The following is a 15,421-nucleotide window of genomic DNA, read 5'->3' as shown; positions in this document are numbered from 1 at the left end:
AGAGACGGAGCAGTAACGGCGCCTCGGCATCTCCTCCAAGCGTGTTGAGGCGAGCAGCTTTTTTAAAAAGAGACCGGTAGACAGAACGAGTGCATTAGAGTGCGGGCTAAAATCCTGCAAAAATATAAATACTGTATTAAAAAAAACAAAACAAGAAGTCTTGCTAAACTAGTGGACAGACTGACTAGTGGTCAGTCAGTCTTACAAGAAATGTCTTAAAGTCCACATTAAAATGGCTGCTTTAAAGGTTTTTTCTCCATTTATCTCTTGTCACTGTGGCACAAATATGGAAGCGTTTTTAAATAAAAAATATATATAAATTTTGTATGATATTCCTAATGTATATATACAGAAAATCATTGCAAATGTTGAAACGATTTTGAGGCTTCATTTTATGCTCATGCAATTATTGTGCAATCAGATGCTAGTACAGATTTACTGTCCTCTAAAAATACCTCATACAGATATATGAGCGATTATTGTCTAAATACCTGGCAACTAAAGGAGTACACCTTAAGTGAACATGTCATAACTGTATCCAAAGTGTCAATATTTAGTGTTAGAACCTCAGTTATGTAGCACTGCCTTAATCCTCCTGGGTATGGAATTCACCAGAGCTGCACAGTTTGTTGCTGGGATCCTCTTCCACTCCTCCATAATGACATCACGGAGCTGCTGGATATTAGACACATGAGGATGTCCCACAGGTGCACAATAGTGTTTGGGTCTGGAGACATACTTGGCCACTCCATCAGCTTCAGCAAAGCAGTTTTTATCTTGATGGTGTGTTTGGGGTTGTTATTATGTTGGAAAACTGCCATTTGGCTCAGTTTCTAAAGGGAGGGCATCATGTTCTGCTTCAGAATGTCACAGTACATGTTGGAATTCATAGTTCCCCAGTACCAGAAGCACACGTGCAACCCCAGTCCATGATGCTACCACCACCACCCTACTTGAATGTAGATAAGAGACTATTTTGTTCGTACTTCCTGTTCTGGGCACTGACAAGTGGATTTTCCACTTCTACAACCTCTGAAGCAACTCTGCAGCACTCGTGCTTGTTTTTTGAAGCCGTCGTCTGCACCTGACACACAGCAACTTCTTTGATCGACCCTTGCAGGGCCTGTTCAGAGTGAAACTCGTCTTGGAAAACCTCTGTATGACCCTGGGTGTCACCGATCTTCTCATAGCTCAGGCCATCTTTGTGAAGAGCAACAATTCTAATTCTGAAATCCTCAGAGAGTCTTTGCCATTAGGTGCTGTGTTGAACATTCAGTGGTCAGTATGAGAGAATTGTACTCGAAGAATCAAATTTTAACTGCTTGAATACAAGATACACAAATTTGTATGGTTCTGTCAAGCAGACAAAATCATGAACGTGATGAATAAGACGTGGCTTTGCATGGTTACATGACACACAGCTGTTATCACTTAGGGTCTACTCACTTTTTTTGGCATGTTTTTTTTCACAATAATGTTTTCTCCTCACCATTGCAACTGTTAGTGGGTGGGATATAATAGGCAGAAAGTAAACATTTCTCAAAGTTTTTAGAAGCAGGAAAAATGGGCAAGCGTAAGGATTTGTGGGAGTTTAACAAAGGAGAAATTGTGATGTCTAGACGACTGGGTCAGATCATCTCCAAAACTGCAGCTCTTGTGGGCTTTTCCCAGTCTGCAGTGGTCAGTATCTATTAAAAGTGGTCCAAAGAAAGGAACAAGTGGTGAATGGGTGACAGGGTTATGGGTGGCCGAGGCTCATTGATTGTCGTGGAGAACGAAGGCTGATCCATATGGTCCGATCCAACAGACGAGCTCCTGTAGCTCAAATTACTGAAGAAATGAATGCTGCTAATGCTTAATGGGTCAGAACTGTTTGGCAGTAAAAGGGGACACAATATTAGGTAGGTAGTCATAATGTTATGCCTGATCAGTGGCCATAAAGTTCTGAATGATCTGTATATATATATATTTATTAGAGGTGTAACGGGACACAAAATTCACGTTTCAGTACGTACCTCGGTTTTTAATCACAGTTCAGTTCAATTTCTGTACGGTCAGGGGGAAGAAATAAAAAACACAAAAACTTGTCATTTTTTCAACATTTGTGATCATCAACATTTGAATAGTATATAAAAATAAAATGTCTGCTGGTTAAGTAATATATAAAATAATTCTGTGAGTATTAAATTAAACAATTAAATTGTCACAAATAAAATTGATTATATAAAAGGAAAACATTTAATTAAATAGTTTACATTAGTTAGACTGCATTTGGGTAATACAGATATGTGTTTTTAATAAAATTTAATAATACATTTTCTAAAGGTATGATCTCCATCGCTTTATATGTTCCTGAGGAAACTCAGATTTGAACTATGTTCCGCATGTAAAAAGGACACGTGTACCGAACTGTAAGCACTGTACCGAATAATTTACATGTACCCCCTGTCCGCTACATCTGCCTCTTTCAACCCAACTGGCTGCATGATCCTTCCTCACCACATTCATAAACCTCCTCCTTGGCCTTCCTTTTTTCCTACTTCCTGGTGGCTCTATCCTCAGCATTGTCCTACCGATATACCCCATGTCCCTCCTCTGCACACGTCCAAACCATCTCAATCGCGCCTCCTTCTCCTTGTCTCCAAAACGTCCTACATGCGCTCTCCCTCTAATAAACTCATTTCTAATCCTGTCCAACCTCGTCACTCCTAACGTTAACATCAACATCTTCAGCTCTGCTACCTCCACCTCTTGTCTTTTAGTCAATGCTACTGTGTCTATACCATACAACTTACCAAGTCTCACCACAGTCCTATAAACTTTCCCTTTCACTCTTGCAGATACTCTTCTATTACAAATCACTTCTGTCACTCTTCTCCACCCACTCCACCCTGCCTGCACTCTTTTCTTCACTTTGCTAACACACTCTCCATTACTTTGCACTGTTTGTGTCATCAACAGGGCTGTGGATCGAAATGTTATTTGTCAGTTGCCTATGGGCGTTCAGTATTGGCCTACTTTCACATTGCATAATACAAGCTAACCTGGCCCCTTCAGAAATACCTTCAACATTTTCCAAATTGTTGAGCAGGACATTCCCAGAGTCTAATTTTGAGCTAGAAATAAAACGATGTCAGGTTTGCAAAAAAGTGCAGTTTAAGAGAAGTCCTACAGTCCTGCTTGTATAAATACCAGAGTTGTATATATATATATATATATATATATATATATATATACAGTGAGGAAAATAAGTATTTGGACACCCTGCTATTTTGTTAGTAATACACTAAGACGTCATGGTTTGAAATCATGCATGGCACGGAAGGTTCCCCTGCTTAAACCAGCACATGTCCAGGCACGTCTTAAGTTTGCCAATGACCATTTGGATGATCCAGAGGAGTCATGGGAGAAAGTCATGTGGTCAAATGAGACCAAAATAGAACTTTTGGGTCATAATTCCACTAAACGTGTTTGGAGGAAGAAGAATGATGAGTACCATCCAAAGAACACCATCCCTACTGTAAAGCATGGGGGTGGTAGCATCATGCTTTGGGGGTGTTTTTCTGCACATGGGACAGGGCGACTGCACTTTATTAAGGAGAGGATGACCGGGGCCATGTATTGCGAGATTTTGGGGAACAACCTCCTTCCCTCAGTTAGAGCATTGAAGATGGGTCGAGGCTGGGTCTTCCAACATGACAATGACCCGAAGCACACAGCCAGGATAACCAAGGAGTGGCTCTGTAAGAAGCATATCAAGGTTCTGCAAACCTGGTGAAAAACTACAGGAAACGTTTGACCTCTGTAATTGCAAACAAAGGCTACTGTACCAAATATTAACATTGACTTTTTCAGGTGTTCAAATACTTATTTGCAGCTGTATCATACAAATAAATAGTTAAAAATCATATATTGTGATTTCTGGATTTTTTTTTAGATTATGTCTCTCACAGTGGACATGCACCTACGATGACAATTTCAGGCTCCTCCATGATTTCTAAGTGGGAGAACTTGCAAAATAGCAGGGTGTTCAAATACTTATTTTCCTCACTGTATGTGTATGTATATATATATATATATAGATAGATAGATAGATAGATAGATAGATAGATAGATAGATAGATAGATAGATAGATAGATAGATAGATAGATAGATATACAGCAGGTAAAATAAGTATTGAACACATGAACACATCACCATTTTTCTCAGTAAACATATTTCTTAAAGTACTACTGACCTTGAATTGACCAGATGTTGGTAACACCCCATGCAATCCACACATACAAAGAAATCAAACCATAGATAGTCCATAAATGAAGTTATGTGAAATAATGTGAAATGACCCCGGAAAAGTATTGAACACATAAAAAAAAAAGGAGGTGAGAAAAGATCTCTCAATACCTTCACAACTTTATTGTTGCAAAACATACTGATGGGATTGGTTACAGAAGGATTTTAAAACTTCTGATTGTTCCAGTGAGCAGTGTTGGGGCCATAATCCGGAAGTGGAAAGAACATAATTTCACCATAAACCGGCCATGAAAAGAAAAAGATATCAGAAGATTTGTCCAAGAGCCCAGGGCCACTTGTGGAGAGCTTCAGAAAGATCAGCAGGTACAAATATTTAAAAGAAAACAATAAGCAATGCACTGAACCACCATGTCCTGTGTGCAAGCTCACCACGCAAGACTCCGTTTCTGAAGAAAAAGGATGTTGAAACATGTTTCACTATGCAACATTTGGACAAGCCTGTAAAATGCTGGGAGAATGTAGTCTGGTCAGATGAGACCAAAATTGGAGAACAAATGGCACTGCACATCACACCAACAGTGAAGTTTGGAGGTGGGAACATCATGGTGTGGGGCTGTTTATCAGCATATGGTACTGGCAAACTTCATATAATTAAAGGAAGGATGAATGGAAAAAACAAGGGTGGACATTTAAGCAAGACAATTATCCCAAACACAGCCAAGGAAACTCAGTTGGTTTCCAGAAAGAAATTAAGCTGCTAGAATGGTTCAATCACCTGACTTGAATCCTATTAAAAACTTATGGAAAGAACTAAAGACCACCAAGATTTGAAGAATGTTTGAGTAGAAGAATGGGCCAAAATCACCTGAGTACTGCGTGCAACTCGTTTCTCCATACAGGAGGATCTTAAAGCCGTCATTACTTACAAAGGCTTTTGTAGGAAGTATTAAATACATTTCAGTAAGAGTGTTCAACACTATTCCCCTGTGTCATTACACATTATAACATAACTTAATTTCTGGATATCCATGGGTTAATTTCTCTGCCTGTCACGATTGCATAGGTTTTCACCAACGTCTGGTAAAGAATTTGTCAGTAGCACCTTAAGAAATATTTTTACAGAGAAAAATTGTGACGTGTTCAATACTTAGTTTGCCCTGCTGTGTATATATATTTATAACAGCAGCTATATTTGGCCAATAAGAGCGCTGTGTTGGAACACTATAATTCTGAGGCTATTTCCTGCGAGATGCCTGTGTCACGACTGAACATACTGTGTAACACCATGAACAGCTGACTTATTTTCATTACTGAAGTGTTTTGTTAGACACTCCGGAGAGGGAACAGATCCTATTCCCACTGTAAGGCTCTGTGTACATGTGCGCGTGTGTGTGTGTGTGTGTGTGTTCATACAGTTGTCACTGGATGGCCTGCACGTGTTACTACACATACATGCGCTCTCTCTCTCACACACACACACACACACACACACACACACACACACACACACACACACACACACTCTGACCTGTGTGCCTGCTGTTCTCAGCATGACAGCTTTGTGGTTTAGTGCTTGTATGGTTTACTTTCCAACCACGGACACATCTTTCACATCTCTCTCATTCTCACTCTCTTTCACACACACACACACACACACACACACACACACACACACACACACACACACACACACACACCAACATGCACTCCGCATATCCTCTCGATCTCCTTTTTGCCGGGTAGATGTGTGTATGAAACTCATTGCACACTGGTATTTAGGTCGCTCTTTAATGTACATGTAAATGTACATATACACACATTATAAGCTTTGATTTCAGCTTGCTCACTCACAACCACACACAAATAGATTCTCTGGTTTCCTTGATTCATGTGTCTTATCAGTCCACACAGTAATGAAGTCCTTCTGAAAGTGTAATGATGTGTGAGGGGCGTTGTTACCCATAGAGTGAGATGAAAAGCATTTCTAATGTTTTTTTCTTGTCGCTCTTTGGTGCAAAGTTCTGAGATAAGCACCTTTGTGAGGTGCTAAAAAATGCACAAAATGCACAGGGGTAGTAATTATAATCTAATCTAGCAAGCTATATGATCAGTCTAAGCCGAATATCAAGTCAAGTGGCTTTATAGCAATTTCAGCCATGTACAATACAATACACAGTAAAAGAACACAAAGTTCCCCCAGAGCCCGTGTGCTACATGAAACAACGTAACACAAAATAATACAAAACTAACTGGGGCACTTAACAAACTGCACATGTGCAAACAACAGTTAGTGGAAGCTACACAACCCAATGACAGAATGAACATATTGGCAGTGTAGCTCTCATGGGCAGCTCTCACGGGCAGCTCTCACAGGCAGCCGACAAGGATGACATCAAGCTTATGGTGTACACCATCGATGACCTCAACGACAAACTGACAACCTTGGCATTACTGTGAGGGCGAGAAAAAAAGCAGCCAGAGCTACCTAAGATAACTGTTTTCTTTGTGCCTTAATTTACTGTTTCATTGGTTTGTTTACACGAGTCTCAGATTAGGCGTCTGATTAAACCTTTTTTGTTGTTGTTAAACCAGTTAAACTCAGTCTTAAATCAAATATGTATTCGTGCTTATAAATTAAACATATACAAACAAAAAGTCATGACGCTGGGTAAAATGTATATAAAAAAATTTATATGCAAATCTCATGAACTTATATTTTATTCATAAAAGAACTTAAACAAATGTTTCCAATGTATAAACTAAGGGAATGTACCATTTTAGGGGGAAATATGAGGTCATTTTGAATTTGGTGGCTGCAACTTGTTTTAAAATCAAAAGGCTGGAAAAGTAAGAAAAAGCTGGAGGAACAATTTTATCCCAGAAAGTATTTTGTCCTACAGTATCCTAGATAGGCAGAGTCTCTCAGAGATAAAGATGAACAGAGATTCATCAATCTGCACAAAAATCTCCATCTGCAAATTGTGCAACAATTTCAGAATAATGTTCATCATAAAAGACTTTGCATATCTCATGATCTACAGTACATAATGTCATAAATAGATTCAGAGAATCTGGCGAATATTGGATGCCTGTGATCTTCAGGTCTTCTGGTGGCATTGCATTAGAAACAGACATGATTGTGTATGGTCACTGCATGGGCTCAAAACATCTCCAGAAATCACTCTTTGTGAAATTTTCAGCAAAACAATGCTAAAGCATATACTGCATCTATTACAACAGTACGGCTTCATAGTAGAAGTGTCTGGATGCTGAACAGGCCTGCTTACAGTACAGACCTTTGCCATTGGAAAACATTTGGATAAATAAAAAATACAACAAAGAAGATCCAGGACTGTTGAGCAACAAGAATTCTGTATCAGACATTCTCGAAACGTAGTCTTTTCAGTAAAGACGTGAAGCTGAACAGAGGTAAACATGGCCTTGTACCAACTTCTTTGAGACGTGTTTAGGCCAACTAAAAAAATACCTTTTCAATTATTTTTCTTAAAATGGTCCATTTTCCCAGTTTAATTATTTTATTTTTTCTGTGTTCTCTTGTTAATACAATGTGGATGTATGAGATTTGCAAATCATTGCATTCTGTTTTTATTTCCTTTTTTTTTTACACAGCGTCCCAACTTTTTTGGAATAGGGATTGTAGAATATGCACCCTTATCCTGACAATTTACAATTATCTTATTTCTACGCTTGAGCAGTTGATGATTAAGGGCCTTGTTCAAGGGCCCAGCAGTGACAGTTTGTTGGTCAAGACCTTTCAATCCGCAGTCCAACCTCTTAACCACTGTACTGCCCAGTAAAGCCAAAATTAGGTCTTCTTTGAACTTTATATATAAACAAAAAATGAGAGCAGATTGTGATAGTCTTGTTTTCTGAAAAAGTAAAACTTATACAAAAAGCTGGTGGGGAAAAAATAAGTACACCCTTTAGTCCAGTAACATGAAGAAGCACATTAATCAAAAGTATCTAGAAGCTTTGTAGGAGGCTGTCAGTTTCTTACATCATCATGGGATAAATTTCAGCCCACTCTTCTTTACAGCTATGCTTTAGTTCATTGATGTTTAAAAGCATATGTTTATTTTGTTTATTTGTTAGCATTCTTGAACTTTTAGATGCCAATTTGTTTGTGTGCTTGGGATCATTGTCTTGTTATGTGACCAATTTCATTCATTCCATTCAAGTTCATTGCTGTTCTCATGTGACTGCAAAACAAGTTTAAATCATGCTCTAAAACCAATCAGCCCCGCCACCACCATGCTTCACAGTTGGTCTGTGATATGTGGTATGGTTTGTGGTGATATGTTGCAATTTTTCTTTTTTCTTTTTTTCATTATCATGGTCTCATCAGTCTAAAGGATATTGTCCCATTTACATTTATAACATTTGGCAGATGCCCTTATCTAGATACAAATACAACTGAGAAGTTGAAGGTCGAGGGCCTTGCTCAAGGGCCCAACAGTGGCAACTTGGTAGTGCTGGGATTTGAACTTCTGACCTTTCAATGCACGGTCCAATGCATCCATTGATTAAATGCAATTTTATGGGCCTAAATTTTGCTCTAATTTCATTTTTGAAGAGCAAGGCCTAACCACCCATCCATGAAAGCCATTCATGTTCAGGTTTTTTCTGACTGTTCGGTCATGAACATGCACAGTGTACTTACATTAGACTGTCTGACCCTGAACTGAATTGTTAGGATGCTCACCCCTCACTCTCTTTTCACGGTAGAGTGTTGTGGAGATGGCCTTATAAACCTTTTTAGACAGATGAGCAGCAACATATGATTCTCTGAGGTCATTTCACTTGACATGAGACACACACACAAACACACACACACACACACACACACACACACACACGTGTGCTTCAGAACACCAGACCAAAAGATCTGCCTTTATTGAGCAAGTTGCATGCCATGAGCTTTACTAATCTTGTACATTTCATTAGTAACCCCATTTGCTTATTACGTTCTGAATGTTTGTACAAGTAGGATGGGTGTACTTGTGTTTTGCTGCCTGGTTTTTGAATGTTGTTTTGCTTCTGGGATCTATATATGGAAATCTGGTCATTATCTGAAGTTATTTGTTTGTTTGCTTATAGAAATTAGAGGAAAATATACTTGTCATTTCTCTCCCTCATAATTAAAAAAATTGGATTAAGTGGATTTTGTGATTTAAAGGAATTTATCACTCTTTGGTTACATTTTGAGGAGCTGTATTTTAACACATAACACTTGTTTGGAGTTACACAACTTCACATAAAATTTGTGTATAGATTTGTATTATAGATTTCAAACAAAATGTATTGTAATATTTCTAATCATAATTAATGCATTAAGTAATTAGTTGTAATCAGACACACATTAGTTAACATTTAGATCTTCTTTCCTTCATCTAATTTAATTATATCTTTATTATCATTATTATTTGTTTTATTTGTATTAATTAATTAATAATAAAATAATAATATAAATAAAGTTGAGTTTAATCTCATTTGTATGTTGTCTTGGAGGATCTCTGAAGTTCCTGAATGTTTATTCTTCATGAATGTCAGTGTGAAGATAATTAAAGATCAATAATTCAAATATTAATTACATTTCCAGAAACTGGAGTTTCCAACTTCAAAAGTAATTATTACATTGTTCATAAGTGAACGTTCTTCTATTTCTTCTGCTCTTTCTATACCATGTTTTTCATCTCGAACACCTTGTTTTTGATGCAGCTTTCTTTTGTTGTGTTTTGAAATCAGACTTCAAATACAGCCACTTCCTTCATTGTTTCCTCCAAAGCCACACCCCCAAATCACATGCCAATTCTAGAAGAGTAGGTAGAGTTTTCTGAATTGACTGCATGAGCATGAATTAGGTGCCTTCTAATCCTGATTGGTCGCATACTCATTGCCTCATTCGCCTTGTTCTTTTTGAAGCAGATATGATATTTTTAAACTCCGCTAAATAGCAATGACCACAAATAACCAATAATATATTTAACATTCACTTTCCCAGAAGGTAGTCACAGTCATTTCTCACCCATAATGGTTAATATGATGAAAGAAAATCGCACAACACCCCCTCAGGCTTTTTTGACCTCAATGAAATGCGCCATCAAGTAGTCACTTTATTTATTTTTATCATGTTTTTGTCTCATTCCAGGAGACTCGTGCAGCGTAGGCAGTTGACCCTCCTCCACAATCCAATTGCTTCTAACTCATTTGTTACCCTTTCTCACACTCGTTGTCTTTCACATTTTGACTCATTTCCTCATTGAAATTGTTAAAGAAGCCCATGGCATTTAAAGTTCTGTTGCTTTTTCTGTGTGATCTCCACCTCCGGCTAGTACACGCAGCATCTGACCTGCTTTTACATAAGCCTACTTATTGTGGCAACGCCTGGAGTGTGCCAATTCTTGTATGCATCTGATTTCAATTCTCTGACTGCAAGTCTGTGTTGTCGGCTTGGCAATCTTATTTAAACCGAGATCTGAGATCTGATACGGTACTCTCTTCATGTGAAAAAAGCATGTCAGGTATAACAAACCACGAAGTAAGCGTGCACAGATAGATGCGTCTGTTTAATATCACTTGTGTCGCTCTGATCTCACTAAGCAGCAGGATATTTTTTACCATCTTCCTCCACAGCAGCTTTGTTGCATGTTTTTTTTTTTTCCTCAATGCTTCTGATCAAGAACTCTGAGTAAACACTGTGGCCCCCTTCATTTTCTTTTACTTGACCTTTGTGGTCATGAAGACATTTGCAAAACCATGACAAACATACTGTAGGTTCACGTTATCTACAGAATCATTCTCTCAATCGATTTTTATTCGAGCTCCATTTTGCGCATTCAAAGTCAAGCGTTCAATTTCTGCTTCTTTATCAACCTGTTACTAGAACAAGCAGGTGCAAACGACAAAAAGAACCCTGACCTGTGGGAGTGTTAGGTGCTTAAATGCTAAACTGTTTATCCAAGATGTGATCCTGAGCCTTTGTTGCAAACTGTTGATATTTGTTAGAATCTAAATCCATCCTCAAAGTTCTTGTGTTGTTCAGGAACTTCATAGCGCTTTAGGCTGTTGTGGTGGAACCATTCTCTGCTCCACAACGTGGTCTACAGTTGAAGAGAACACCATGTTTAACTCGAGAGAAAGAAGGAGAGTAGAGGTGACAGGAGAGAGAAAAATTAGACAGAACAAGTGCGCTATTATCCGTTTTTAGTTCCTTTTGCAGTGTGTGTTACTTCCTGTGATCGCTTCTTTAATATTAACTACAAACAGTTACTTCATCAAACGTCTCTCTTTCACTTGAAGTGACTCTACCATGGGAGAAAACTACTTTTAACTGTGATAAAGTGGGGACACTTGATGCTCTTTACATACTGTATATGTGAAAGAAACATGTCCTTATAGAACATTGCAGAATCTACCAGAGGTGCCAAAAGAACACACATCCTTCACTTACATAGAAGTACAGATATGTTTTAAAATAGTCTGGTAAAAGTTGAAGTACTGACTACGCTTTTTAACTCAAGTTAAAGTAAAGAAGTTTGGGCTCTGACATGTACGTAAGGAAAAAGTAGCCATTACTACCACCTGTTTTAGTGTCACACTGGTAACTGGACCTCATGTCATATTAATATAAAAAAAATTAAATTTTGTTATCTAACTAATGTATCCGGGCTAAACAACCACCATATAGAACACAAGCAGAGAAATGATGATGATCAGGTGATCAGAAATGTCTCTGTTCTCAGTCATGTTCACATCACTGACTCCCTCTGTCTCATCCACGTTAACCCCGGACTTCTTGTTGCTCTTCTGCCTGCTTATAATTGGCTTCATAATCTAGACTACGTCTGTGGTGTGTGAGAGTCAGGAAATAATACACCAGGGGTTGACTGAAAAAGCCACGCAATGACAAGAAATATGTTGATGTGCTGAAAACAGCATGATGAGAAGAAAAATAATTGATATTTCACAAAAATAAATTAAAACTAAAGTAATGGGTTTGTTAAAAAAAAAAAAAAAAGAGGTAGAAAGTTAGGTGTTTGTGTAAACAATGTAATGAAAGAAAGTAAAAAGTTGTCCAAAAAATCAATAGTGAAGTAAAATACTGATACCAGAGAAATCTACTTAAGTACAGTCACAAGGTATTTGCACTTCATTACTTCCCATCTGTGGAATCTACCATACAAGTTTATGCCATAGTTTTGTGAGAATTGAGAATTCAACAGCACTGTGGTACAGAATAAAGTGTATTATCAGTCGCTATGTACATAAAGTAGTGTCTCAATCCCATTGTCTCTTTTATATATATATTCGGGGTGTCCCTGACTAAGGATAGTCGAATAAGAATCGTCAAGTCTTGCCTCGTGTGTGTGTGTGTGTGTGTGTGTGTGTGTGTGTGTGTGTGTGTGTGTGTGTGTGTGTGTGTGTGTGTGTGTGTGTGTGTGTGTGTGTGTGGTTGGGTTAAGAACACCAAGTAGTCAGCAAGTGGTTAAGACAACTTTATAATTTTTCACACACAGCAGATAAAAACAACTTTGTAACCAACCAAAACTGCCTGTCAAGTGATAAATGTGACTGAGAATGTGGATAAACATTCCTCATAATATTTTAAAGCCACTATGTACAGGACATCACACAAAGAGAAAAAAACAGTTTAAATCAATAATCCTACAAAATAACAATAAATAAGTGCAGAAAGGCCACATTGCAGGCGGGATTTCCATTTTTTGTATACGACAATGTTTTTGTGATCTTGATATACAGTAACAATCATTGTTTACTTTTGATCCGTCCTTATTTTTCCGGTGTATTCGACATCAGAGCATGTTCTAGAGGCAGAGAAATAATCATAACCATTGTTATTCACACCTAATAATAATACAATTTCCTATTATATATTGGCCAGAAGGTGCATTCATTTATGTCAATTTAAAACTAACCCATCTTTTCTCCCTGGTTGTAAAGGCCCCTGACTGGAGTGTAATAGGTATCGGTGAGAAGCTGCTGCTTTTTCGACACGATGCCACATCCGAGCACCTCCTCCACAGACTCTCAGAGCAACACTACCTGCAAAACGGAGACCTGGTGGAGGTGGTACTTGCTGGTTAGCGCCCACGCACATACACTCACACACAAATACCTTATGCATATGCCCACATACAGACCTGCACCTTGATCTCACACTGCTTATATTAGAGTCTTCTATTAGATCTTAAGCTCTCCCTCCATTTTGACCTTTTCAGCTTCAGCATCACTGACTGAGGTGAAGTTCCGCCCACATTCGTTGGTGGTCCAGTCTTATCGCACTCCTACATTTTGTAACCACTGCGGCGAGATGCTTTGGGGGATCATCAGGCAGGGCTTGAAATGTGAAGGTAACCTACTGGCGCACATTTTTCTGTGGCAAAAATCTCACGATGTGTAGTTTATCCATTAACAGAACTTTTAGAAATTATCTCAAGAAACCACTGACAATTATTATCGTCCCCAAATACCTGGAAAAAGATATATTTTAATGAAAGTTATATTATTTGCATTCTCTGTTTGAAATCATTTGATTTACATTTAGTGTCTAGTAAAAAAAATGCAGAAATTCTGATATTTTCTACTCTGTGTACTGGTGGTAACTTTGCTGAATTGAAGTTCAATCAAAAAGTCTGTGAACACCTGACCACCACACCTATATGTGGTTCTCAACTAAACTGTTGCTACTAAGTTAAAGGGCACAATGTTGTAAGAGTGTCTTTGTATGCTGTACACTTCCCTTCCCTTGAACTAAGAGGCCCTGAACCTGTTCTAGCACAACAAGGTTCCCGTACATAATGTGTCCTGCATTAAACCTTGACCTCAACACTACTGAACACCTTTGGGATGAATTAGAACACCACACTAGACCACACTTCTCACCCAAACCTTACTAATCCTCATATAGCTGAATGATTTCCAAAGTTATCCCAACCAAAATCTAGTAAAAAGCTGTCCTAGATGAGCCTAGTTATTATAAAAGTATGTACTTTTTAACAACTGGTATCTGATCTATGTGTTTTGCTATTGCACAAGTGTGATATATGCTGCATGAACAATTAACACTTAGTTAGCAAGTTTTCAGACATGCTCAGACAGACTGGCTACTTTTTTGCCACCGTGTTAAACTGGCTTCCCGTGCAACATGATATTTTTTGTGGTGAGATCGTATTCAAAAAGAACTGTGCAAAGTTTTTTGGAAGGTGTTGACAGATGGTGTAAAGTGAGAATGCTTTTAAGAATATATATTTAAGTAGTTTATTTTTAGCAATTTACAAAAGGGCAAAGTGAGCAAACAGAAGAAAAATCCAAATCATATCAATATTTGAAGTGACCACCCTTTGTCTTCAAACCAGCATCAGTTCGTACACTTGCAGAAAAGTCAGGGATTTTGTAGGATCAGAGTCAGGTGTATGTTTAACCAATTATAACAAGCAGGTGCTAATGGTTATCAGTTTCATATGTCATTAAGTGAAACAGAAACAGCTGTGTAGGAGGCTTAGAACTGGGAAAGGAAAAGCCAAACTTCAAACAAAAGTAAGGTTGTGGAAGTAAGTTTCCTGTCACAGGTCATACACCATGGTAAGATGACAGACACACCATGCTTACTTCTCTTTAACATTGAAAGATGTTCAGCAGTACCATCAGCAAAGAACTGGCAGGAGTGGTATTAAAGGAAGAATTGCAGGCAAAAAGTCATACCTCCGACATAGAAATAAGGCTAAGTGACTCAACTATGCACAGAAACATAGGAACTTGGGTGCAGAAAATGGCAGCAGGTGCTCTGGAGTGATGAGTCAAAATTTGAAATATTTGGCTGTAGCATGAGGCAAGTTGTTTGTAGGCAACAGTGAAGCATGGTGGAGGTTTCCTGCAAGTGAAACTTGCACTCAAGTGAAAGTTCGTCAAGATTAATGGTGTCCTCAATACTGAGAAATGCAGGTAGATACTTCTCCATCATGCAGTACCATTAGGGAGGCATCTGATTGGCCCCAATTTTATTCCGCAACAGGAAAACGATCCCAAACATGCAGCCAATGTCATTAAGAACTATCTTCAATGTAGAGAAGGACAAGGAGTCCTGGAAGTAATAGTTTTAACCCCAAAAAAACCCTGTCTTAATATCAT

The 15,421-nt window shown here is 38.3% G+C and overlaps 1 protein-coding gene across 2 annotated transcripts in view; it reads left to right on the top strand.

Moving 5' to 3' along the window:
- prkd4 (protein kinase D4) overlaps positions 1–15,421 on the top strand; it is a 28,984-nt gene that overhangs the window by 1,960 nt on the left and 11,603 nt on the right. For both annotated transcript variants that reach the window (XR_014533834.1, XM_083542708.1), the window contains exons 3-4: positions 13,235–13,373; positions 13,513–13,644. Coding sequence is in view for 1 of the 2 variants with exons in the window: in XM_083542708.1 (XP_083398834.1) it covers positions 13,235–13,373; positions 13,513–13,644 (271 nt within the window). In the remaining variant the exon portion in view is untranslated. The remainder of the gene's footprint in view (positions 1–13,234; positions 13,374–13,512; positions 13,645–15,421) is intronic.

This window comes from Silurus aristotelis, assembly GCF_946808225.1.
Source record: "Silurus aristotelis genome assembly, chromosome: 5".
In the NCBI taxonomy this organism is placed as follows: domain Eukaryota; kingdom Metazoa; phylum Chordata; class Actinopteri; order Siluriformes; family Siluridae; genus Silurus; species Silurus aristotelis.
The sequence above is the reverse complement of the archived record's forward strand: the minus strand, read 5'-3'. Positions and strand labels throughout refer to the sequence as shown.